This window comes from Eubalaena glacialis, chromosome 8, assembly GCF_028564815.1.
Source record: "Eubalaena glacialis isolate mEubGla1 chromosome 8, mEubGla1.1.hap2.+ XY, whole genome shotgun sequence".
Classification (NCBI taxonomy): Eukaryota; Metazoa; Chordata; class Mammalia; order Artiodactyla; family Balaenidae; genus Eubalaena; species Eubalaena glacialis.
This window is the reverse complement of record NC_083723.1, coordinates 1,023,266-1,050,033: the sequence shown is the minus strand read 5'-3', so window position 1 is coordinate 1,050,033 and position 26,768 is coordinate 1,023,266. Positions and strand designations below refer to the sequence as shown.

General features: G+C 48.3%; 1 protein-coding gene across 1 annotated transcript in view; it reads right to left on the bottom strand.

The window, feature by feature from the left end:
• Positions 1–26,768, bottom strand: part of ABCA13 (ATP binding cassette subfamily A member 13) — a 312,932-nt gene that overhangs the window by 176,740 nt on the left and 109,424 nt on the right. Inside the window, 7 exon segments of the mRNA XM_061199026.1 lie at positions 16,155–16,385; positions 16,771–16,928; positions 20,448–20,537; positions 20,540–20,584; positions 20,587–20,636; positions 24,762–25,083; positions 25,695–25,789. Coding sequence (XP_061055009.1) covers positions 16,155–16,385; positions 16,771–16,928; positions 20,448–20,537; positions 20,540–20,584; positions 20,587–20,636; positions 24,762–25,083; positions 25,695–25,789 — 991 coding nt within the window.

Below are 26,768 nucleotides of genomic sequence, written 5' to 3'. Positions count from 1 at the left end.
GTGGTGAATTAGTTGGGGTCAGAGTCCTGCTGCAAGGAGTCTGAATCCTCCGAATTGGTGACAAGCCATGAGGTGCCATTAGATCCGATGAGGTTACTTTTATTGGCAAGGTAACCCCTTGCTGATTCCCAATAAGACCCCAAGGAAGAGCTGCAAACCTCACGATTACTACAAGTAGAAACAACAACAGTGATTAATGATAAAAGAACAGCAACACTGTGCCAGGTGTCACCTTGGGAGCACGATTTGCCATGTCGGCTTAGCTGCCTCATACGATAAATGGTGACAAGAAGACACACAACACAGAATTGTTGCAAGGAGTAAACGCGTTTGTATGTAAAGCTCGCGACATCCAGTCCTAAGAGTAGCGGAGGAGGAGGTGTAAGGACAGTGGTATGCCCGTGATGTATCACATCATTTAATGCTTAAGTCAACCCAATGAGATCAGTACCGTCGTCCTGCCTAAGAGGAGCCCACGCGATCGGCATTCACCCAGTGCATTTATAAAAAGAAGGAAATGAGAGACAATAGAAATAGTGCAAGTCAAGATTCATTCACGGAGCAAAGACTTCCTTTGTATCTCATTTTAGTGGAATTTTCATTGGATGTTCAAATGTAATTGTGAATTACATAAAGCATATTTGGTAACAAAGGAAAGATGCTTGATAATCATCTTCATCTACCTTTTTACATTTTCCTTCTCTTCTCCTTTCCTAGCAAGGCAGCATGCATGTGTGTCTGCACATTGGAGGAGAAAACAGAATAACGGCAGAGGCTCTGCTCTCAGAATCTCACAGATCACTGGACACCATCAGTACAACACAGCACTCAGCTTCAGGTTCACTGTCAGAATCCTCCAACATCACCTGTGAAAGGTGAGAGGCAGGGCTGAGACAATAAGAACACCATGAGTGCCATCCAGTACCGACCCACCTTAACTGCAGGCACAACGTCCGGGAGGCTGAGAAAAATGAGACAGTATCATCGTGGCCCAGTGAAGGCCACATCTGTCAAAAGTATGTGATGATGCCTGCTGCACTCAAAAGTTTGGGTTCTCGATGGCAGGTACCACGTCGTTATTCTGGGTTGTGATTCCCATGCTCACTGGAAGCAGTTAGACTACAGTCCTAAAGCTCCCTTGTCACGGGTCTCAAGGAAACTTACCATCCAGAATGGAAGGCTCATCACACCCCACTGAGTTCGGAAAGTCCCACATTCTAGTCTTAATCCATCCTTTATTACATGATACATATTCTCCAGCACAACTTTAAATCAATCTTTGTACCTGAAGGCCAAATCTTCACAAATTTTTTTGGATAACCAAAACAGGGAAACATACGCTTCACTTCACTTGGACAAGGATAAGGAAATGAAAAATACTGAAAAAATTCTCCTTATAGATAAGATTAGGGAAGGTCTACTAAACACATGGAAACATCCCTTCAAAAGAGAGAGAAACTTGAACAGCCCCATAGCCGGATGAGCATCTCACACACCAGCTACACTCCCCACAGTTTAAGAAGAAGGTTGCTTTAGTGAGTTTTTAATGCAGACATGGGATGATGTTATACACATATCTTGCTCCTCCTTTGGTGTTTTCTCTGTACCTCTCCCTGAATAGAGGCCATAGGCCAATTCACATGATAAAATAGGACCCACATCTCCCTCTTTTACATAAAAGAGTGATTTTTGATCTTATCTAATGTTTTAAATTTCACTGAAACTAGCTCAGGCTTCCCAAGTTAAAGGACAATCAAATGAGGATTGGCCAAGCTACTCTTATTAAATTTTAAGTAAACTCATCACATGAAATGAATAAGAACATAAGATATGATTAAATTAAACTCAACAGCAAAAAAACAAACAATCCAATTAAAAAACAGACAGAGGATCTAAGTACACGTTTTTCCAAAGAAGTCATGCAAATGTCAACAGGCACGTGAAAAAGTGCTCAACATCACTAATCATCAAGGAAATGCAAATCAAAACCACAGAAAGATATCGCCTCACATGTGTCAGAATGGCTATTATCAAAAAGACTAGATATAATATGTGTGTGAGGGTGTGGAGAAAAGGGAACCCTCCTGCACTGTTGGTGGGAATGTAAATTGATACAGCCACTATGGAGAACAGTATGGAGGGTCCTCAAAAAATTAAAAATAGAACTGCCATATGATCCAGCAATTCCATTTCTGGGTATTTATCTGAAGGAAATGAAAACAGTATGTTGAAGAGATATCTGCACCCCCATGTTCATGGCAGCACTATTTACAATAACCAAGACATGGAAGCAACCTAAGTGTCCATCAGTGGATGAATGGATGAAGAAGATGTGATGTATTTATACAACAGAATATTGTTCAACCATAAACAAGAAGGAAACCCTGCCATTTGTAACAACACGGATAGACCTAGAGGACATTACACCAAGTGAGAGAAAGACAAATACTGTACGATATCATTTATATGTGGAACCTTAAAAAAAACTAACTCATAGATACAGAGAACAGAGTGGTGGTTGCTGGGGTGGGAGAAATGGGTGGTGGTCAAAAAGTACTATCTTCCAGGTATAAGTACTGGGGGTATAACATACAGCAGGGTGACTACAGTTAACAATGCTGTATTGTATATATTTGAAATCTATGCTAAAAGCATAGACTTTTAAATTTCTCATCACAAGAAAAAATATGTAACTATGTAAGGTGATAGATGTTAACTAAATTTATAATGGTGATCATTTCCCCATATATACATAAATCAAATCATTATGTTGTGTACCTTAAACTAATATAATGTTATATGTCAATAAAACTGGGGAGAAAGACGTGATCAAATTAAATCTCAGGGACACTAAATAGTGTGAAAATAATTTACAATTTAACAAAACTATGGGTTTAAGTACAAAGCCTATGGCTTTTCTGCTCTTTGTTTTAAAGGATCAGAAGTTCAGCAGTTGGGGATTCTTCACCTGGGGACTCAGGTATTCTTAATTGAGAAGAGCTGCAGGGTCTAAACTTTCATGACAGCGCAGTGTCAGCTCAATGCTGACTTTGCTGTTGATCCTCAGACTGCAGGGCTGAGCCTGCCCCATCACCAAGCACCGTTAGATGCCAAACTCAGCCTGCACTGAAAGTGCCAGATGGATGGACTGAACCCCAGAGATGCTCAGTGCAAGGTGCCTTCTGCCTGGATGCTGGAGAAATACATGAAACCCACCAAACTCTGTAAGACAATAGCAGTATCATCCCACCAAAGAAAGACATGAGCAGAGGAAGAATTTCCAAACTTTGGCCAATGTAACATATGTTATGTCTTTTCAGTTTCCCAAAAGTGATTTTTTTTTAAGAAGCAGAAGATAAAATCATGGGGATAGTTGAGATGATAAAGAATAAGACAAGTCAGTGGCCAGTCCTCTGCAGACACAGGACTGTGGGCAGGGCTGTGCCCTGACAGACCACCACGTGCACACAGAAGGACTTCTATTATTTTATAGAAACTTGTATGAGTTCCCAATTGCTGGTGCAACAAATTGTCATAGACAACACACACCTATCATCTCATAATCCTGGAAGCCAGAAATCTAAAGTGGGCCTCAGGACCAAGATCAGGGCATTGCAAGGCTGTTCCTTCTGCAGGCACTAAGGAAGGAACAGCCCTTGATTGCTTTCTTGTCATCTAGTGGCCTGAAGTCTTTGGCTTGTGGTTCCTTCCTCCATCCTCAAAGCTCGTCACTCCAATCTCTGCTTCCATGAAGGCATCACCTGCTCCCCGTCCGCCCTTCCTACTTGCCTCTTACAAGCACACTTTTGATAACACCAGGCCCCCCAAGACAATCCCAGATAATCGTCCCAACATAAGGTCCACACAGGTAACATTTACAGGTTCCAGGGAGGAGATGGCTCTGGAGGTTCCATGTGGTTTTCAGTGTATAGAGATGGAGGCAAGCACAGAGCCTCTAGCCCCACCAGGAATAGACTGGACGGAGCAGCCCCCTCGTGGCCACGAGCTCAAGCACCCAAGGGACTGACATCCGGGACCCACTTGAGACAAAGGAGAGACAAAGGAAACCCCTGAATGGAACTCAGCAAGCTGGGTGGGAAGAATTTGTCCATCTCACACAGGCAGTCTGACCTTCCTAGAATATTACTAGAAGCTTCAGATTTATTAAAAACGCTCTAGAATATTAATGATAGGGGAGACCCTGCGTGTGTCAGAGCAGAGAATGTATAGGAAACCTCAGTACCTTCTACTCGATTTTGCTGTTAACCTAAAACTGCTCCAAAAAATAGTCTGTTCAGAGGACTTCCCTGGTGGTCCAGTGGTTAAGACTCCATGCTTGCACTGCAGGGGACACAGGTTCGATCCCTGGTCAGGAAATTAAGATCTCACATGCCATGCAGCCGTGCCAAAAAATTTTAAAAAAAGAAAAAAATCTGTCCAACACTAGGCTACTCACATTCAGCCTGTTGGCATTACATCAGCAGATCCAGTCATGGCTTCAGGGACAGCTGCAAACCGACTTCATCTGCCCTGCCCTCCTGGGCCCCAGCCGCAGACGGTAAACACTGTCCCTCGCACTAGGGGAGGGCGCGTAAATGCCGCGGTAAAGCCCAGAGGGAGGGCGCGTAAATGCCGCAGTAAAGCCCGGGGGAGGGCGCGTAAATGCCCCGGTAAAGCCCGGGGGAGGGCGCGTAAATGTCGCAGTAAAGCCCGGAGGGAGGGCGCGTACATGCCGCGGTAAAGCCCGGAGCGAGGGCGCGTAAATGCCGCGGTAAAGCCCAGAGGGAGGGCGCGTAAATGCCGCAGTAAAGCCCGGGGGAGGGCGCGTAAATGCCACAGTAAAGTCGGCGACCCCAGGATCAAATTCTACGTCTCAGTCTCACTGGCCTGGGGCCGGTTTAGGGACCGATTTAAGGGCTGTGATTTACAGGACTTTGTCGCAGTTTAAGTGAAGGCTGCGGTCCGGCTGCAGAGCCAGGCGTGTTGCTGGCAGCCCCTCCCCGCCCACTGTGAAGTCGTCGGTGCAAAATGCAGAGGAACAAACGAAAAGGTCCCGGGGTGTGATTACAGCCACGCCAATCGCGATCGATCACAGACAGACACAAGACAGGAAAGTCAATACTTGCCAAGTGTAAAGATACGAAATTGGTGGAGATAGTATTTTATAGACTATTCCAAACAAAAGAAAGTTTTTTTTAAAGATGCTTTATCTTTTTCCAATTTAAGACAGCTTTCTCAAACAGATCCAAATATACTATAAAACTGTATTTTGTTAAATCTGCTATCTGAGAACCATAAAATGTTGGCTGTCCTTAACACAGATACTTTCTTTTTTAGCATCTGCGTGTGTGAGAGAGAAGAGAGATATGAGACCCTATGGATCAATATTTGTTTAGCACCTATTACGTACAAAACATGTACTAAATGTAGCAGGTGGAAATTACTGCAAGAAATTGGAGAAGCAGATAAAATCTCCAGAGTAATTGGGCAGCTGGCTCTTTTGCTCCTCGTTGGGTTTGTTTGGGGATGATTAACAGAGGATGTGAGACTGGGGGGGGCGGGAATCCTGGAAAAAGAAAAGCCATTTGCACGGAGGCAAGTCGTGTGGAAGAATGACTCTTTTAAGAGGGCAGTGAGGATGGAGCCGCTCTGTATGTCGAGTGTGGTGGTGGTTCCATGACCCTATGCTTTTGTCACAATGTTTACGAGTGGATTTTACTGCATGCAATTTAATGAATTAAAAAAAAAAGAAAGAAAAGAGGGTAAAGAGGAACAAGATTAAGAAATGTCGAAAAGGAACTACATTCAATATCTTGTAGTCAACTCTAATGGAAAATAATGTGAAAAATATATATATATTTATCTATAACTGAATTAATTGCTGCACACCAGAAACTAATACAACATTGTAAATCAACTATAGCTCAATAAAAGCCAATAAATGTTCAAAAGGAACGTGGATGGGTAAAGTATAAATAATATTTTGGAGAAGAAAGGCAAATAACTAAACAAAAAGAGGAATATTTAAGGAATATAGCATAAAAATCATTTTTAGAGGTCACAATGTGATGGAACACCGACCATAACATTAAAAATAACAGAAATGCTTAATTTCAGAATAAATCACTGCACAGGTATTTCGGATATAAGTAGCAGGAAAAGTAATATTGGTAAGTCCTCACCTTTGTGTGTTTTCTTGCTATTTGTAACCTATTCTCAGTATTATTATATAACTCGATCCAAGCAAAAACTGTGTATGAAAGATAGGGAAGATATGTCTATTTTAGGGATGAGGAAAATGAAGTTCCAGCCTAGGACATGGGACCGGCTTCACCCTGACAGTAGGCACAGCCCAAAAACCCACTGACTCGCACTTCCCACCCCTGCCGCCGTGAGGGGTGAGGAACAGAGCCGTGAACAGGACACACTGGGCCCTCGGGGGCAGGGGGAGGTTACGAGGCCCAGGGGAAAACACTGGGGTTGCGAACAGGTACAACCACTTCGGGAAGCAGCTATCTGACAAGATCACAGGTCTGAAGGTTCATGTCTTTGTCCCAGAAATTACACTTCTAAGTCTAAGGAGAGGATGGCAGGAGCCCTCCAGCCCTGTTCACAGACGTGTATATCATCTTATTCCTAACATGGAAACACTGCAAACAACTTAAGTGCCCTACAAGACAGAAGTGAGAAACTGTATGATGGAGCTTTTTTTATATCAGAAATTGTGTAGTCATAAAAATCATGGTTATGGGAAAAAAATGGATATAGCTTGAGGCAAATAGTATTAATTGGGTAACTCCTTTTTTTAAAAAAAGGGTGTATGCAATGAGATTTCCAATCTGATTTAAAATTCTGGGCAAGGTGCTAACAAGCCCCAGGTCTCCAGGGAGGAGAGCAAGGAGGGGGTGAGGGTGGGGCATCAGAAATCAGGGAGAAGCCAAGAAGGGTGGTCCAGGGGAGGCTGGGCAAGGAGGCTGGCAGGTGATGGGGCCCGGCAGGAGGAAGGGATGGCCCTGCACAGCGGTGTGGAGGCCCCTGGGCCGCCCGCCATCCAGGGGAGGGGGAGGGAGTCCAGGATGCAGTGGAGGACCACCCATGTGGCCAGCCCTCGGGGCTCCCAGGCCCTCGGACCCACCCCCCCCCCCGCCGGACATTCCACACGGACCCCAGTCAAACTGAATCACACTAGGCCCTGTGCTGGGGTCCCCTCCATCAGCCCAGCTCCCCGCTCCTCAGGGCACCCAGCTCTCAATGGGGGGCACCAAGCATGGAGAGCACACATCCCCCTGAGGTGGGACCACAGCCTGCGGACTCTGAGTCCAGGGCCTATGCTGGGCCTCCCTCAATTCAGCCACAACCCTGGAAGGCTGTCCCACAGGGTGTCCAGGCCAGGGCTCCCAGGCACGTCACCATCGCCCAGGTGTGAGGGGAACATATGAAAACCTCGGTTTCTACTCCTAGATAAACCCCATCAGCAGTTAGGAATTCCTAACATTTAAGGTGTGGCCATGGTGTCCTCGGTCGGCCGGCATGGTTATGGGCGATGGTGACAGCAGCTGCCTCACTGTTCCCTCCGGTTCCGCAGGCCACAGCTTCCTGTTGCCGTTTAAGTCGATTTTCCATTGATTTGTCTAGATTTTACTAAAATATGCTTACAAAGAAGACAAGTGGCTTTAAAAGATCTGGCAGATAATATGAGTGGTACAAGCATAAGCAAACAAGTAAACAGCAGGGCTGGCATCTCTCCTGCTCTAGAAGGTTCCTTGTAATCTCAGGGTGGGGCTGAAAAATGCAGCCAGAACTGATCATTTGAAAGAAAGGAAGGAAAGGGTTAGGGTGGAAGAGAGGGAGGAGAAAGGGAAGGAAGGAAGGGAGGGAGGGAGGGAAGGAGAGAAGAAAGGAGGGAGGGAGGGAACACATGACTAAAATGAATATTGAAGTGTCTTATTTATATAAAGCATAGTTTTCAATAATCCTCTCCCTGGATGTTCACTTTGCCTTGAGGTAGTTACATGACGTGTACTAATTAACAAAACATTTAAAAGCTAAACATCTGCCCAGTACTTAAAGACCCTCCTCACGATTCTCCCTGTGATGTTTAAAGCCATAAAAGAGTCGAGCCAGTCACTCCACAAAACTTCACTCCACCTAACCACAAGCATCACAGGACTCCTGAGGACTCCTCCTTTACTGGCAGCAGACAAGACACCACTTACAGGAAGGGAACGTGCATTCTAGCTGTGGGTTTAGGCATAAATAATGAGTATACACACGACGAGGGTGAACGCTCATGGTTATTGATAAGTGTGTGTGACCTGAAAGGTTGAGCCATGTCCTCTCAGGCCCTGCTGCCCTGCCCGACAGTCCAGCGAGCACAGGACATGTCTGTCTGTCCACGCCAGACACCACAAGCTAGGAAACACCTGGTAAGCTGTGGATGATTCCAGAGACAGACACTGGCAACACGTCTGTGCGTGACTGCCAGTCGCTACTTCTTACAATCCAGAAGAAACCTTTTTTACTTTCAAGTGACCCAGGCTGGCGAAACAACCCTCAAAGGCACCACCTCTTCACATCTGAAGGAAAACTGTGATTCACACGAGACAAATGTTCCTAACTATACAAATTACTAGCTTCCCGGCATGATACTGGGATTTGTTATCCAGGCCTCAGTGACCAGTGGTGTGTGGCCGGGGCTCCAAGCAGCGACCCAGGCCATCCACCCAGGTCACAGAGAACTCCGACCCACCCTGACTCAAGCCACAGGAAACGCCCCGTCTTCTGCATCCACACGGGCAGGATGGGCATTGGCCAGAAACCCCCGGACAAGAAGCGCCTTTTCCTGGAGCACAGATGCAATTTAATTCCACTGTTACCCCAAAGCCATGGCCAGTCTCACATTCTATGATTTGTAGGCAAGAAGAACCTTTACCATTTTGCCCGATTTGTTCCAGGCATTTAACTATTTATGGTTATTTGGAATAACCATGGAAACTGTTCTAATTGTTCCATTTTAAAGATTAGAAAACTGAGGCTCAGAAGTCTAGTGACTTGATTCTCATTAGTCAAAAATGAGAAGCAAGTTGGTAGGATGCTTCACTTTCTCTTACCACCTTTGAGTTGGTTTTTGAGGTGATAGTGGTTAGAGCTTGAGGGACAATATTCCTAACTTACTGAGGATGATTGAGAGGACAGATAGAACAGGGGTATGTTCTGAATGACACTATGGAGCAATGGAATCAACCACACCACTGACTTTCTCCAGGATCCTTGTTCTGTGAGATTATAGTTTGAAAATAACAGTAACAACTTCAGGGATGCTGTGTCATCCATTGGAAAGAGTAAGGGAAGAAGACATGTAGTTGTGAATACCCTCTACCACTTATCTGTGTAGTTGGACAAGTTAACCTCATTAAGCCTCAGTTTTCTTACAGATAAAATACAGATAGCAGAGAAACAAGAAGAACTACAATCCTGCAGCCTGTGGAATGAAAACCGCATTCACAGAAAGACAGACAAAATGAAAAGGCAGAGAACTATGTACCAGATGAAGGAACAAGATAAAACCCCAGAGAAACAACTAAATGAAGTGGAGATAGGCAACCTTCCAGAAAAAGAATTCAGAATAATCATAGTGAAGATGATCCAGGACCTCGGAAAAAGAATGGAGGCAAAGATAGAGAAGATGCAAGAAATGTTTAACAAAGACCTAGAAGAATTAAAGAGCAAACAGAGATGAACAATACAATAACCGAAATGAAAAATACACTAGAAGGAATCAAGAGCAGAATAACTGAGGGAGAAGAACAGATAAGTAACATGGAAGACAGAATGGTGGAATTCACTGCCGCAGAGCAGAATAAAGAAAAAAGAATGAAAAGAAATGAAGACAGCCTAAGAGACCTCTGGGACAACATTAAATGCACCAACATTCTCATTATAGGGGTCCCAAGAGGAGAAGCGAGAGAGAAAGGACCTGAGAAAATATTTCAAGAGATTATAGTCGAAAACTTCCCTAACACGGGAAAGGAAATAGCCACCCAAGTCCAGGAAGCTCAGAGAGTCCCAGGCAGGATAAACCCAAGGAGAAACACGCTGAGACACACAGTAATCAAAGTGACAAAAATTAAAGACAAAGAAAAATTATTAAAAGCAACAAGGGAAAAAATGACAAATAACATACAAGGGAATTCCCATAAGGTTAACAGCTGATTTCTCAGCAGAAACTCTACAAGCCAGAAGGGAGTGGCACAACATATTTAAAGTGAGGAAAGGGAAGAACCTACAACCAATATTACTCTACCTGGCAAGCATCTCATTCAGATTTGACCAAGAAATCAAAAGCTTTACAGACAAGCAAAAGCTAAGAGAATTCAGCACCACCAAACCAGCTCTACAACAAATGCTAAAGGAACTTCTCTAAGTGAGAAACACAAGAGAAGAAGAGGACCTACAAAAACAAACCCAAAACATTAAGAAAATGGTAATAGGAACATGCATATCAATAATTACCTTAAACGTGAACAGATTAAATGCTCCAACCAAAAGAGACAGGCTCACTGAATGGATACAATAACAAGACCCATATATATGCTGTCTACAAGAGACCACTTCAGACCTAGGGATACATAAAGACTGAAAGTGAGGGTATGGAAAAAGATATGCCATGCAAATGGAAATCAAAAGAAAGCTGGAGTAGCAATACTCATATCAGATAAAATAGACTTTAAAATAAACAATGTTACAAGAGACAAGGAAGGGCACTACATAATGATCAAGAGATCAATCCAAGGAGAAGATATAATAATTGTAAATACATACTCACCCAACATAGGAGCACCTCAACATATAAGGCAACTACTAACAGCCATAAAAGAGGAAATCGACAGTAACACAGTAATAGTGGGGGACTTTAACACCTCACTTTCACCAGTGGTCAGATCATCCACATAGAAAATTAATAAGGAAACACAAGCTTTAAATGACACAACAGACCAGACAGATTTAATTGATATTTACAGGACATTCCATCCGAAGACAGCAGATTACACTTTCTTCTCAAATGCACACGGAACGTTCTCCAGGGTTGACCACATGCTGAGCCTCAAAGCAAGCCTTGGTAAATTTAAGAAAATTGAAATCATATCAAGCATCTTTTCCAACCACAATGCTATGAGATTACAAATCAATTACAGGGAAAAAAATGTAAAAAACTCAAAACACATGGAGGCTACACAATATATTACTAAATAACCAAGAGATCACTGAAGAAATCAAAGAGGAAATCGAAAAATACCTAGAGACAAATGACAACGAAAACATGATGATCCAAAACCTATGGGATGCAGCAAAAGCAGTTCTAAGAGGGAAGTTTAGAGCAAGACAATCCTACCTCAAAAAACTAGAAAAATCTCAAATAAACAATCTAACCTTACACCTAGAGGAACTAGAGAAAGAAGAACAAACAAAACCCAAAGTTAGTAGAAGGAAAGAAATCATAATGATCAGAGCAGAAATAAATGAAATAGAAACAAAGAAAACAACAGCAAACATCAATAAAACTAAAAGCTGGTTCTTTGAGAAGATAAACAAAATTGATACCCTTTAGCCAGACTGATAAAGAAAAAAAGGGAGAGGACTCAAATCAATAAAATTAGAAATGAAAAAGGAAAAGTTGCAACGGACACCACAGAAACACAAAGCATCATAAGAGCCTACTGCAAGCAACTCTATGCCAATAAAATGTACAACCTGGAAGAAACGCACAAATTCTTAGAAATGTATAACCTTCCAAGACTGAACCAGGAATAAATAGAAAATATGAACAGACCAATCACAAGTAATGAGATTGTGATTAAAAATCTCCCAAAAAAAGTCCAGGACCAGATGGCTTCACAGGTGAATTCTATCAAACATTTACAGAAGAGCTAACACCCATCCTTCTCAAACTCTTCCAAAATATTGCAGAGGAAGGAACACTCCCAAACTCATTCTATGAGGCCACCATCACCCTGATACCAAAACTAGACAAAGACACTACCAAAAAAGAAAACTACAGACCAATATCACTGATGAATATAGATGCAAAAATCCTCAACAAAATACTAGCAATCTGAATCCAACAATACATTAAAATGATCATACACCATGATCAAGTGGGATTTATCTAAGGGATGCAAGGATTCTTCAATACATGCAAATCATTCAGTGTGATACACCATATTAACAAATTGAAGAATAAAAACCATATGATCATCTCAATAGATGCAGAAAAAGCTTTTGACAAAATATAACACCATTTATGATAAAAACTCTCCAGAAAGTGGGCATAGAGGGAAATTACCTCAACATAATAAAGCCCATATACGACAAACCCACAGCAAACATCATTCTCAATGGTGAAAAACTGAAAGCATTTCCTCTAAGATCAGGAACAAGACAAGGATGTCCACTCTCACCTCTATTATTCAACATATTTTTGGAAGTCGTAGCCACAGCAACCAGAGAAGAAAAAGAAATAAAAGGAATATAAATTGGAAAAGAAGAAGTAAAACTGTCACTGTTTGCAGATGACATGATACTGTACACAGAGAATCCTAAAGATGCTACCAGAAAACTACTAGAGCTAATCAATGAGTTTGGTAAAGTTGCAGGGTACAAAATTAATGCACAGAAATCTCTGTCATTTCTATACACTAACAATGAAAGATCAGATAGAGAAATCAAGGAAACAATCCCATTCACCATTTCAACATAAATAATAAAACACCTAGGAATAATCCTACCTAAGGAGGCAAAAGAGCTGTACTCAGAAAAATATAAGACACTGATGAAAGAAATCAAAGATGACACAAACAGATGGAGAGATATACCATGATCTTGGATTGCAAGAATCATTATTGTGAAAATGACTATACTACCCAAAGCAAACTAAAGATTCAATGCAATCCCTATCAAACTACCAGTGGCATATTTTACAGAACTAGAACAAAAAATCTTAAAATATGTATGGAGACACAAAAGACCCCGAATGGCCAAAGCAATCTTGAGGGGAAAAAATAGAGCTGGAGGAATCAGACTCCCTGACTTCGGAGTATACTACAAAGCCACAGTAATCAAGACAATATGGTACTGGCACAAAAACATAAATGTAGATCAATGGAACAGGATAGAAAGCCCAGAGATAAACCCATGCACCTATGGTCACCTAATCTATGACAAAGGAGGCAAGGAAATACAATGGAGAAAAGAGTCTCTTCAATAAGTGGTGCTGGGAAAACTGGACAGCTACATGTAAAAGAATGAAATCAGAAGACTCCCTAACACCATACACAAAAATAAACTCAAAAAGGATTAAAGACCTAAATGTAAGATGAGACACTATAAAACTCATAGAGGAAAACATAGGAAAAACACTCTTTGACAAAAATCACAGCAATATCTTTTTTGATCCACCGCTTAGAGTAATGGAAATAAAAACAAAAATAAACAAATGGGACCTAATGAAACTTAAAAGCTTTTGCACAGCAAAGGAAACCATTAACAAGACGACAAGACAACCCTCAGAATGGGAGAAAATATTTGCAAATGAATCAACAGGCAAAGGATTAATCTGCAAAATATATAAACAGCTCATGCAGCTCAATATCAAAAAACAAACAACCCAATTAAAAAATGTGTAGAAGACCTAAGTAGACATTTCTCCAAAGAAGACATACAGATGGCCAAGAGGCACTTGAAAAGGTGCTCAACATCACTATTAGAGAAATGCAAATCAAAACTACAATGAGGTATCACCTCACACCAGTCAGAATGGCCATCATCAGAAAATCTACAAACAACAAATGCTGGAGAGGGTGTGGAGAAAAGGGAACCCCCTTGCACTGTTGGTGGGAATGTAAATCGATACAGCCACTATGAAGAACAGTAAGCAGGTTCCTTAAAAAACTAAAAATAGAACTACCATGTGACCCAGCAATCCCACTACTGGGCATATACCCTAAAAAACCATAATTCAAAAAGACACATGCACCCCAATGTTCATTGCAGCACTATTTACAATAGCCAGGATATGGAAGCAACCTAAATGCCCATTGACTGATGAATTGATAAAGACGATGTGGTACATATATACAAGGGAATATTACTCAGCCATAAAAAGGAACAAAATTGGGTCATTTGTAGTGAGGTGGATGGACCTAGAGTCTGTCATATAGAGTGAAGTAAGTCAGAAAAACAAATATCATATATTAACGCATATATGTGGAATCTAGAAAAATGGTACAGATGAACCGGTTTGCAGGGCAGAAATAGAGACACAGACGTAGAGAACAAACGTATGGACAGCAAGGGGGCAAAGCGTGGGGGGGGGGCGGGGAGGAGGTGTGTGTGATGAATTGGGAGACTGGGATTGACATATATACACTAATATGTATAAAATAGATAACTAATAAGAACCTACTGTATTTTAAAAAATACAGATAATAATAAGCAAAAAAAAGATTTGGAGTGACTCATTCAAGGCCACAGGTACTGGAGGGAGAAGGGTGTGTACTGAGACCCGGCTGGTTCAGGGCTCCCGCCCCATCCACTGGGACAGGCTGCCCCCAGAAGCTGGACACATGGTCATTCAGGAAACATTTACTGGCTGCCACTGGTGCCGAGCAGGCACAGGTGCAGCTGAGATGGATCTGGGCACCAAGGACCCTCAGCACCCGGGGTGAGATGACAAGGCAGAGAGGGGTCATGGAGTGGACCACAGAGGGTGGGGAGAGGAGGCAAGCAGCGTTGCTGGAACCCCGGATCGGGGCTGCCTTTCCTCGAGATGGCATGCGTGTCGTGGCCGGAAGCACGACAGCAGGGGAGCCGGCCCTGACACAGGAGATTCATGACTCCGCACTCTCTGGCTTAGGAAGCAGCCTGTATCCTTCCTGGGTACGTATCAGGCTGCTCCTTGCTGGCCTCGGGGCCCCGACTGCTCTATTCAAAAGGACAAGGTGATGGCTGACAGTCCATGGAAGGCAGAGAATCGCCCACAAGGTCATGGGCACATTTAACTGGACTCACTGTCAGAAAACCTGTCATTTATGAGCCGTGTGGTTTGGGGTAAAGAAATTAGCCTACCTGAGCCTCAACCTTAAAACAGGAATGATAGTAAGTTACAGAGTTAGGAGAGGAGAATCAAATACATTCTACGTATAAAAGCAGTCTGTAACACTGTAAACCTTTTACTGCTTTACAATCTTCTATGGCCACTTATTCCAGACAAACATCGTAGTGGCTGCTATCACCACTTGGGTTCACACTGATTTACACACAAGTGGCTGCTTCTCCTCCTGCATCGCTGACCCAGCGATGTGCCTTCAGCCCCCAAATCCCTTCCAAAACCCAACCAAAAGTTCAGCCTTTGACATTCTGAAAACCACACTATTTTAATTCTCACGGTCATTTAAAGTCCCAGATGTTGTTTTAGACTCTAAGTGCCAACTACTAACACAAAACCTGATCGGCCACTATTACTATTCTCGGGCAACACAGAGAAGGTGGCCCAAGGTTCTTCCCAGATTTTTTAAAATTTTAATTTTGCAGCACTTGATTTTTATTTTAAATCTGCAGCACTTCCTAAAACTCAGATCTGGTTGACACCAACCTCAAGGTTTGGTTACACAAAGCAGCAGCTTCCTCGTGGAGGAAAGGCCAGGCTCGGACTCCTCTGAGTGCCCACTGCAAAGAAACCACACCCACACCGAGGGCCTGGTGCCGGCCGGCTCTGTCCCGGGGAGAGGGGAGCAGAGTGGGGGCCGCACTGCTCCCCTGTGTGACCTTCTGCACATCTTTGCCCACCGTGGGCCGGGGCTTCCGAGCAGGACTAGGTCCACAGTGGAAAGAAAAAGGCGTTTCCAGGTGAGGAAATATGACCAGGCAGCCTCCCGCTACTGAAACTGTCTGGACAGCCAGTGATTCTGGATTAAAGACACCAAAGTTCTCGAATATAAAAATGCTATTTCGCCTAAAGAACCACAGTCACCTGCCGGGTGTATTAAACGCCAGTCAGAGCTGGGAAATGAATGAACATGCACAGGGTCCCCATCACGCCCAGAGTGGCAAAGCACAAATCAGAAAAGCCTGCTCAAGCATCTTCCATCAGAAGGTGCCTCTTCTAAGCTGGTGTCTGAGATCCCATAGCCCGTCAGGGGCAGGTGGTGAAGGTTCTGGTCCAGGGCCTGGAAAAGCCCTTTGAAGCAGGCTCTGCCTGCATCCTCAGGGATCGTGTAGCTCGGCTCGCCCCAGCTGCTGCCTCGGAGGGATGACTGTGGGATGTAGGTCTGCATCAGAGACGTGGCACAAGCTGTGTCCTTTGGGTCACCGGCCTCCAGAACAGAAGGCTATCCAAAAAAAAAGTCAGGGAACAGCAAGGAATGTAAACCCAAACATACCAAATTTACATCAACTGATTTCACATCTATCCCTAAGCAAATTATTCTGAAATTCCAGTTCCTGCTCCACACCCACCAGTGTCCACATTCTGTTTCTCCCTTTCTCAGGCACATCGTTCCCTCCACAAGGACTGAGACCCCAAGGACCTTGTGTCCTGTTCTGTCACCTCCCCGAGACCTACAGCAGGCAAGGCCTGGGCTGGATTCAGAATAAACACCTGCTGAGTGACCTGACCCCAACGTGGAAATGTTGTGACCGGGGAACAGTTTGGATCTGTCTCCTCTGCCCCCCGAGGAGGTTTGTGTCTCCCTGCACCTACCCCCGGGGTCTCACCTCCTTGCTGAACGTCAGGCGGAGGCCCCGGCCGTGGGCCTGGGTCAGGCTGGAGAGGGTGCCGCAACACTGGAGCCGCCCCTGCTGCAGCACGGCCACGCGGTCACTCGGCATCTCGGCCTCGTCCAGCTGGTGGGTGGTGAAGACAACGGTCCGGCATCAGACCCGCACAACATGCCAGGGGTCCATCTCGAACCTCCAGTGGGAGGAGCCAATGCGGGGGTGGGTGGTGTCAAGGGCATCACAGGGTTTTAAGTTAGCCAAGGTCACCCTCCAAATCTGAAGCCCGGAAACGCCTCTGGGTTAGGACACAGCTTCTGCAAACCCTCCATCGCGAAGGGTGACACTGAGAGACAAGCCAGGGAGTCCCCGGGGCCAGTCGCCCCATCCGGAAGAGCTCACGGTGGCTGTGGCCACAGAGAGTGCGTTTCAGGCGGGGGGCAGGGGTCAGGGCCTCCCCAGGAAGAAAGGCCCCACCAAGCACAGGGCACTTGGCTGCTTTTTGCAGAAACAAACATTCGACTCATACGTGTCCCCTATGAATTCTCTCGCTTGTCAAGTTTCACTACGTTTGCTGGGGGACTAAAGGGGCCAGACTGACCTCAGAAGGCCAGAGTTCCTGCAAGGTGTTTTCATAAAGTTCACTTCAGCTACCTGAAGGGAAGCTCTCAGGCCTACGTCGAGCCCATTCTACCTATTCTAGTTCACTGAATAGAAATAAACCCATTGATTGATTCTCATCTCAAAAGCAAATCTCTCTTGTCTTTCCAAGAGAGAAGCCCGAACACGTTTTTAACTCTACCAGATTTTATATTTTTAAATAGCAGAGAAAGACGGAAAGACGAGGATTCTCAATTCATTTTTTTTTAACTGAATCTAAAATGAAACCATGATATCTAGACCCTAGAGCACAGCGGCCAATATCACCAGAGATGTGTCCCAAAGACCAAGGCCAACCCCCTGGCATGAGAGGTCCTTCAAGGCTAAGAAAATGTGCTCAGTCCCTGATCTGGGGTTAGAGACAGTTGGAGTCCAGATGATGTGTTTCCAGACAATCAAGTCATCTGAAAATGAAAGTTAGCTGGAATGTAAATTCCAAAAAAATGTAGATTAAGTTCACAGATGTTTGATGCTTCTCAGTGGACATTTAGGAAATTCAAGACACCCCCAAAACCTCAAAGGACAAGTGTTGCTCGGTAAGACACCACTTTAGCGTTCCCCCAGTTCAGGTGGTGCGTTTGGTCCCCTCTCCTCGGAAAGTGGTCCTTCCCCAACCACTTCTCTTGTCCGTTTTAACAACAGTGATGAGTGGCCACTGGCTGAGCACCCACATACCAGGCACTGAGCTGTGCACTTTCACACACTCACTTCACACACAGCCCCACAAGGTGCGTGACTGTCTCCACTTGCAAACTGGAGTCCAGAGGCGTAGGATCATTTCCCAGGTCGTCCAGGATGTGTAGAGCAGGAAGGGGACGAGTGGACCAATTTGCTCCAGTACCTTTTCCGTCCTTATTGGTCCTCCAAGGGAGGCCTGGAAGCACTGGTCCTCGGGCTGACCAGGACCTCAGCACCAAGCATCACTCAGCAGGAAACGCGGATCACATCCCAGGGAGTCGGAGCGCCAAACGCCCCGTGTTCTGCCAGCAGAGTCTCCTTCTACTCAGCAGGGATCGCTTGCTTTTGTGCCGCCCTTAGATCTGGTTTACAAAGCTGTGGCACAGCTGCGTGGAGGTTTGGGGCTGTTTCCAGACACGGCTACATGTTGATGCTTGAAAACTTATTTCCCTCCTGGTACCACTCATCTTATCCTACTGATTTCACACGTCCATCAGTGCACAGACTCTTCCAAAGGAGCCCCCAGAGACAACCATTGCCAAATGACCTAGAACAGCGAGAATATATTTAATTTATAACAACAGAATTTGAAGAAAGCTGCCTGTTTCTGAGACTTTTATCGTATCTGGTTTTCTGTGCAAAGTTACGACTATGCTCGTGACTCAAATGTTCTGTCAGCTGAGCCCTGAAGGCCCCGGCTCTGATTTTTAAAATAAACAAGAGCCAACAGCCTGTGGTGTTTACTGTGTGCTGCAACTCAGGCGAGCAGAGCAACAATATCTGTTGACCTGCCCGCCTCTCACCTGTCCTCTTCATCAACCCCACTCCCGGGGCAGGGAAAGGATCTACGTTCATTTTATCTCAAAACGTCACCCGTCCCTTTAAGTGGTATCCAAAGTCTCTTGCACAGAGGGTCACGATTTCTCATCCTACTTTTCTCCCCAAAGGGCCTCAGGTAAGAGGAGAGAGGGGGAGCTGTGATCTCGGGGCAGTGGGCAGGGTGAGGGGCTCGGGCCCGGACTGGTCAGCATCCTCTGGCCCCGGGTGACGACCGGGACCACCTGGTCCTGTCCCCGCCCCACCTGTGCAGCAGGGCCTCGGACAGGGTCAGCCCATGGCACGGGGCCCTCTGCCCCCCCGGGGCCCTCGGTCCTGCTGGCCGCCAGCCCCCGAGTCTCCCCCGGCTTCCAGGGCCCACCTCACCCCTGTAGGCAGCATGCCTGGCAGGCTCTGCCATCCTCTCAGTGCAGAAGCTGGGGGCTGTGAAAGTGCGGGACAGGCGCCACGGGTGCGGCCCTGGGCCAGCGTCCCGCTCGGCCTCATGAGCTCTGATGCAGCTGCACCGGGTCGGGAGGACCCCTCACCCCTGACCACCTCACGGTCCCGGAGCGGTCGCCCAGCCCAGGGTGGCCTGCGGCCTTTTCTGTCTTCTCCCTCCACGACCCCCCTAGGTTTCTGCAACAGAAAAGGACGGGGTGGTCCTTTCAGGTCTCCTCCCCGACCCCGGCCTTACAACCAAGCTTTAAGGGATGAATAGGAGCATCTTTTCTGCCTTAAGGAGAGAATATGACGACTTTTCTCTGGTCCCTTCTCCCTGCATTTCTTAAGAAGCAAATCCTAATCTCCCCCAGGGAGGTGAAGGTTTCAGGTTAAGTCAAAAAGGCTTTGTACTCAAAAGTCCAAAAAGAAAAGAAAACAACATTTTACAAGCTCCCACGCATGCCTAGCAGCAGCACTGGGTACGTTTCTCTCTTCCCGATGCTTTTTCCAAACTCCGGTGTTTCTGTGTGAAATGCAGTGCTTCCTGGCTGCAGTGCTTCAGAATCACAGCAGGAATCAGAAGCTGGAAGTCAGTAGCTACCCATCTAATGCCCTAAATTGGAAATACTGTACACAATAATACAGGTGAGGAACACGAAACTTCCAAACCACAGCCCAGGCTCCACCCTTGGCTCGGGGAACCTCCCCTGTGGCTGTGAGCAAACCCCAGCCCTTGTCTCTGTGCCTCGGTTTCCTCCCCGAGAAAAGGGAGGGCTTTTTCCAGATTATAGCTGGGACACCCCTCCTCGTAATCCCAGAATTACTCCAGAATGGAGCCCAACGTGGATGCGTGCAGTGTCCACCGACATCAGGCGTGACAAGCTCGGATGGCCCCGCTGCTGAGGCTGAGCAACCCCCAGACGCCCGGCACCACGGGGATGCTGCACGACGGGTGTGTCTCCGTGCGTTCCCGGGAAATTTCTTTCCCCGAGGAGGATAACGTGCTGGGATACGCTCCTTGCTCCCCTCCTCCACGGCGGTGTCGCGGGAAGAGAACGCGGAGCGCCGCCCGGCCCCACCTTCTCGGTGTTCGAGGAGCGCGTCCCAGACGCCACGCCGGGAACACGGGTCCACCCCGCCGGTGGGCTCGTCCGGGACCACGACGCGTCGAGGAGGGCGATGCCGAGGGACAGCTTACTCCACGTGCCCCCGAGTGGGCGCGGGCGTGTTGGGGCAGGTGCTGCGCCAGCCCTGCATCCTGGAGAGTTCTGGAACGAGGACACAGTTCACCTCCCCGAGCTCTGAATCCCACTCCACAATGCCTCGCGAGCCCCGAGCTCTTCCTAAGAGGCCCAGAACCCACGTTGCCCGCGAGTCCTGACGCGACAGCACCAGCCTCCGAGGGGCCCAGATGGAGCCACGTCAGGGTACCCAGCGCGGGGCCTCGTGAGCAGGACCTGCCCTTAGGTCCCGTTTGTAGGAAATACGTGCTGTCTCCTCTCTGGGCTTCGCTCACACCTGCCGCCGAGGGCCCTCCCTTCCCTCGGGACTCTGCGGAGGCCGGCGGGGCGGCCAGAGCAGCCCGCCAGGCGCGTCTGAGGAAGGTCTGGACTCTGGCCCACGTGCGCTACATCTGGAGCAGCCCCTTCCTGACTGAGGAATGATCAGACGCCGTTAAAGTGGGGATCAGCCCCCTCTTATCTCCGGGAGCCTTCAGTCTCCACACTGATTTCAGACGCCGGCATCTCCCAACGGGAGGAGCCACCGCCGTCTTTCCTCACAGGTAACCTTTCACTCTGCGCCCCGTGAACTCTTGGGAACACTTAGCTCCCCCTCCTACTTAATCTCACCCTCTGTGCAGCCCCTCTTAGAGCAGTGCCCCCCGAAACCCTCCCCTGAGCACCCACACCCAGTGGATTCCCTCCCGCGGAGCCGCAGGCGGGTTCACAACTTCCTGGAGGCCAAGGAGCAGCCAGAGAGGAGGAGGCCCGGGGAGGGATTACAAGGTGCCACGCAGTCTGGCTTCAAGACTGTCAGGTCCCAGAAAACTGCAAACCCTCAGGCAAAGACGCTGGCTGGTAAAATCCCAGGGACCTGCCCGCCTGATCACCGAGTAAATGCTTCGTGTCTGTTTCACTGTTTGCAGATTTCTCATCCCATCCCAGAAGGAGCCCAGGAGAGCTGCTCAGGTCTCGTTGTCAGCCTGCCCACTTGACGGTTGGTCAGCGTCCCCGTGCATTTCCTGCGGGGTGAACCTCAACGTACATTTGGAGCCGTTCTTGCCCTTGTGTTTCAGGTGCTCCCACTGTGGACAGCAGCCCAGTTGGCAGGAAAAGGACAAGCGGTCCATCTCAGCAGGGGACTGACTTCACCTTCATTCCCATTAGACCCCCAACCCCTCCCCGGCCAGGTGACTCCAACACCAGAGGAGGTGGATTTATTAAGCCCACATTAGTCCCACATGGACCGGCAGAGAAAACCAACAGAAAAGCAAGGCAGTGAGATGTCTGATGTTCTCAAACATGCAGGTCCTAATTCCATTTCTATGTTATACCAAAGCCCTGCCCATTATCTCTCAACCTTGAACTCAGCACACTCCCATGCACTCCAAACCAGGCCACACCCTGGACCCAGCCGCTTCTGGCAGCCGCAGCTCCACCAGAGGCTCGATCCCACGCGTCCTCCTCTGACCACATCCTTTCTCCAGCCATCGCTCACCCACAAAACCTGACTCTCCTCTGGGCCCCCCAGCCCCTCCCTGCCCTCTGCGTCCACAGGCTCTGCCCTCCGCAGAGTCGCCTCCCCCACTGACAACCTTCCCCGCCACTCACGGGGCGGCACCCAGCAAGCCACCCACCCTCATCTGCCTCAGTGGTTTGTTCCGTATTTGCTCCTTTTCTCTTCCATCTTGATAACATCCCATTTCTTTACTCCCTTTCGCAGCAAGACTCCAGGGAAGAAGTGTGGTTTCCAGCCCCCTCCTTCCATCCTCTCTCTACCAGACTCCAGAGAGACCTCCCTCCCCACTGTGCTACTGAGATGGCTCTGATCCAAGTCACCAGCCAGCTCCTTACACTACATCCAGAGGTCGCGTTTCAGTCTTCATGTTATCTGACCCTCCTCGATGGACTGGTCCCTCCTCAGTCCCCACCGGTCCCTCTCCCTCATCCTTGGCGGGTCCCTCCTCATCCCTCCAGCCTCTTCACACTGCAGGGTCCAGGGCTCGATGCCCTGTCCTCTCCTCATGTCCACCTGCACATGTGCCCTCTTGGGTCTCTTCACCGTCGAACAAGCCAGCCTGCAGCTGGAGCCCTGCGGTGCTCGCCAGAATCCTCAAGACTAACGCTCACTGCATCACGGCATCCCATTGATAAAGCGCCTCCTTGACTTTTCCTACCTTCTCCTCCAAGTAAAGGAGGAGAACAGTAAAGACCTGACTCTTGACACATGTTCCCTCTGAGGCGTCTACCCCAGATCCCGTCCGCCTTGAACCGGATTGTAACGAAGCTCCCCATTAAGGAAACCAAGCACTGCCACGGGAGCTGACACTGAGCTGTCAGCTCCGAGTCAGGGACTTCAACTGTCGCTCCTCTAATTGAGAACAGCTGTCCTAAAACATGATCGGACCCCGACCACCTCTGTGCACACCAGCCTCGTTGCCAGGTAACATGCAGCAAACTGATAACCACCGAGGTTGCTGCACCCACATCAAAAGATGGAGCCCACAAAGCATCGTTAGGAGCTACGTTGAGGCCCAGCCACTAGCAGAGCAGAGTCTGCCGTGGTCCAGGGTAGGCTCATACTTTGAATGAAAATTGGTGCCCCTTGACTTTTATAAAAATGTAGGTGGCATGTAACCAATCTGTCCTTTAGCAACACGCGTCACTTCTCTGCAAGTACTTGCTGTCGTTTAGGATGGGCTTGACTAGCACAGAGGAGACATTTTCCTGTGTATTCGAGACCCCACGGTCACTAGCGTGGCTGTCATCAGCAGCCATTTCTGAAGACGTGATGTGAACCCGTGCCCTGCAGTGGAGAACAGCCTCTAGATGCCACTTACCGGCCAACAATGTGAACTGGGGGGTGGGGGGAGACCACCGTTAAAACGAAGCCTGGGGCACCATCTCTGATTTATGGACTCGTGTCCCCTGAGGTTGGGGCTGCCTCGGTTCAGACTTGATTCGCATCTGACCCTGCGAGCGTGAGCATCCGCCTGCATCTGACTTGCTCCACACCCGCTGTCCCTAAACACAGTCCCCCGTTTCAAGGGAGATCATCCAGTGAAGCACTGCTCTCTTCCAGGCGTGGAGGACACACCCGCCCGGTGGCGGGCACTGCTGGAGAAACAGTGGGTCGTTTTCCAGCACTGCTCCCGACCGCAAGGTTTTTCTGTTTCACGTGGTGAGGAACAGGGTCTCGGGGGACGGAGCGCTCCCAAGCCCTGCACGCTTTCTCCTTCACTACACGCTGACTGTAAACCCTCATTTTACAAAATGAATCTTGCAAAACTATTTCAAGGCAGCGATAAGCGGTCACGTGTGAAAGTTCCTTAGATGCCCATTTTCTTCTGAGGCCCGTGCAGTACTGACCATCCGTCCTCACACCCCAGCCCCAAAGCAGCATCTCCCCCCCGCGGGTCAGGCCTGCCTGACATCCTGCTTCGTGAAGTCGGCTTGAGAACGAGGAGCCTCACTGGCCCGGCCATGCGTCCCCCCAGGCGGCCAAGCCCAGCGTGGGCCACGGCCCTCACACCCACCCCGGCCGTGTCTTCTACATCAGTGGCTCCCCTGCTGGCTCAAGGCCCCACCCGGCCCTGTCCTTCCCCCTCGCCCCCCTCCACACCCACCTCCCAGAGATGCCACTTTGTGTCCTGACCGGGGACTCAGGTCCCCTCTGCCCTCTGGGCTCAGCTTCTGTGCATCCCGGTGAAACGGGAGGAGCTTCTGTGGCCTCGCGGCCCGTCCTGCCGCCCAGCCCCTCCTCGTCTCCCCACACACGTGTCCTCTGCTCCCCCCAGAACGCATCCTGACCCCAGACCCCTCCCATCCCCACCTTGGACACCCAGCTGGTCAACGTGGTCTTGAACAGCCTTCAAACCTGGGCCTCCCTCGCAACCGTGACTCAGGCTCTCAGCAGCCTCTCTGCGTCCCGTCTCTCTCAGGGCTGGCACCCACCCAGGGCCCCCGGTACACCCGCCGGGCCGCAGGCTGCTCGCCCCCTGCTGCCTCCAGCCACCTACCTGCAGGGTAACGTCCAGACTCCTCGGTAGGACCGCTTAGGCTCTTTCACCCGCTCCTCACCCCCTCCGCCCGTCCTCTGCACTTCGGGGCACCCACACCCCTTACACACCCACACCGGGCAGGGGGCGGGGGGCAGAGGTGGCTGCCACCCACCTACCGACATGCCCACGCAGCTCCCGGCGTGTCCCCCGTGGTGCCTTCAGGGACGAGAAGAGCGGCAGGTGCTCGAGCACCGTGAGGGGGTCAAACAGCACGTCGCGCTGCGGACACGTGCCCAGCTCCGCCCTGACCGAGGATGCCTCCGTCTGCAGGTTCCTGCCATTGACCGCGATGGCTCCGGATGGCGGGGGTAGAGCCCCCTCAGCAAAGATCTGCAGAGAAGACACGTAAGTCGGGGGGGTGCCGCCCTGACCCCCAGCGGCCCCGGGGACGCCTGCCGCCTGCGGGGAGTCGCACCTAACTTCCCGCCAGCCGCCTCGTACACAGGGAGGCAAAGAGTGTCAGGAGCTCAGCGGGACGCGGGCCTGAGGTCTGGTCATGCTCCCCTGGGATGCGCTGCGACCACCGACCGTCAGAGCTGAGAGTTTAGGATGGTGACTCCGAGTTTATCGTCACAGACGAGGAAGCAGGCTAGAGAAACAGTCGATCACCCAAGTCCTCACTGGATGTGAGCCGAGCAGAGACGCAACCTCGACACCCAGCCCTGCGGCCAGACCTCCTTCCTCTATGCTGGAGCCACCCATCTGCCACGTCAAATCCACGACAAGCCGAGGCCCGTCTCCAGAAACTCCTGTCTGCCTTGCCCACAGGACACCTGAGGACTGCCCAGTCTGCTGGTTCAGGGAGTTTATTATTCATGCTTTAGACTATGTTCTTTTTCTCCAAAGTGAGATATACACCCACCACAAGACCTAGCAAACCGCTCCTAACTACTTACAGAAAGAAATTAAAATGTGTGTCCACACAAAGGGGTCTACATGAATGTTCATAATCACCAAAACCTGGACACAACCTCAACTGCCACCAACAGGTGAAACAATAAACCAACTGTGGTGTTTCCACCACGTGGAATCCTCAGGACCAGACAGCTGATGCGACAGTACCACACGTGGGTCTCCGAGCATCGTGCCAACGGAGGATCCAGCACAACTCCACTTATAGGAAATGCTAGAAAATGCAAACTGCGTAACAGCAACAAACAGCAGGTCTGGTCGCTCAGGGGCCAGGATCCAGGAGGCACGGGGGCCTTGGGGCGGGGGGTGGGCACAAATGTCAGTGTCCTGTTCCTCCCCTGGCTGCTGTGCAGCTGTAGCTAAGCCTGTCGGCCCATCAGACGCACATCTGGACACATACTGTTTGCTGCACGTGAACTGCACCTCAGTAACTTGGATTGACAACTGTGTGCTATGTAATTTTCAAACCTCTTCGGGGGATACAGTGGGACCGTGTGTACACATCTGGATGAGTCTCAGAGCTTCTTATTTCCAACAGTGACCACCAGCCAGTGAACAGGCCTCTGAGCCTCTCCTCTGAGACCTGCCAGGAAGAGACATCCCTGGGGTGACTCACAGCCTGCTGCAAACAGGCACAAAAAATGACGCAGTCAGCGACCCTTGAAACATCGAGAAACTCCTGATTTGATTCTCATCGTTGTGCTAAGCACAAGCTCCAGGTTTTCTTGTAGGAAATGTGCATTAGTAAAAGCACAGTGTGGAGGCTGGCTTTCTGAGTCATTATTTGAGCAACGTTTACTTTCCTGATCTGAAAACACTAAAAAAGTACTCAGCGAAATCTTCAACTCTATTTCAGCATCCGAGGAAAGTAGAAACCTTTTCACATTTTCACAGTAAAAGATTTCTGAAGCTTTATGTTTTCTACCTATAAGAATTCTGAAGCAAATACTCCCTTTTCTTGCTTTAACTAAACATACTTTAGTCTTACTAATAAAGAACAAAAAGACAGTCACTTGTTCAAAAGAGAAATTCAGTAATTTGGGTGGTTTGGCCTTAAACACGCCCCATTTCCACAGTCAGCTCAGGGCTGTTTTGTGGGCCATGAATGTTTGAGCTCATCCTTTCTCTGGGATCACATGATTTGATTCTTTAAACAAATCTGGAGCCGTTGGATCCCAAATCAAAAATAAAGGTTTCACAAAAACAC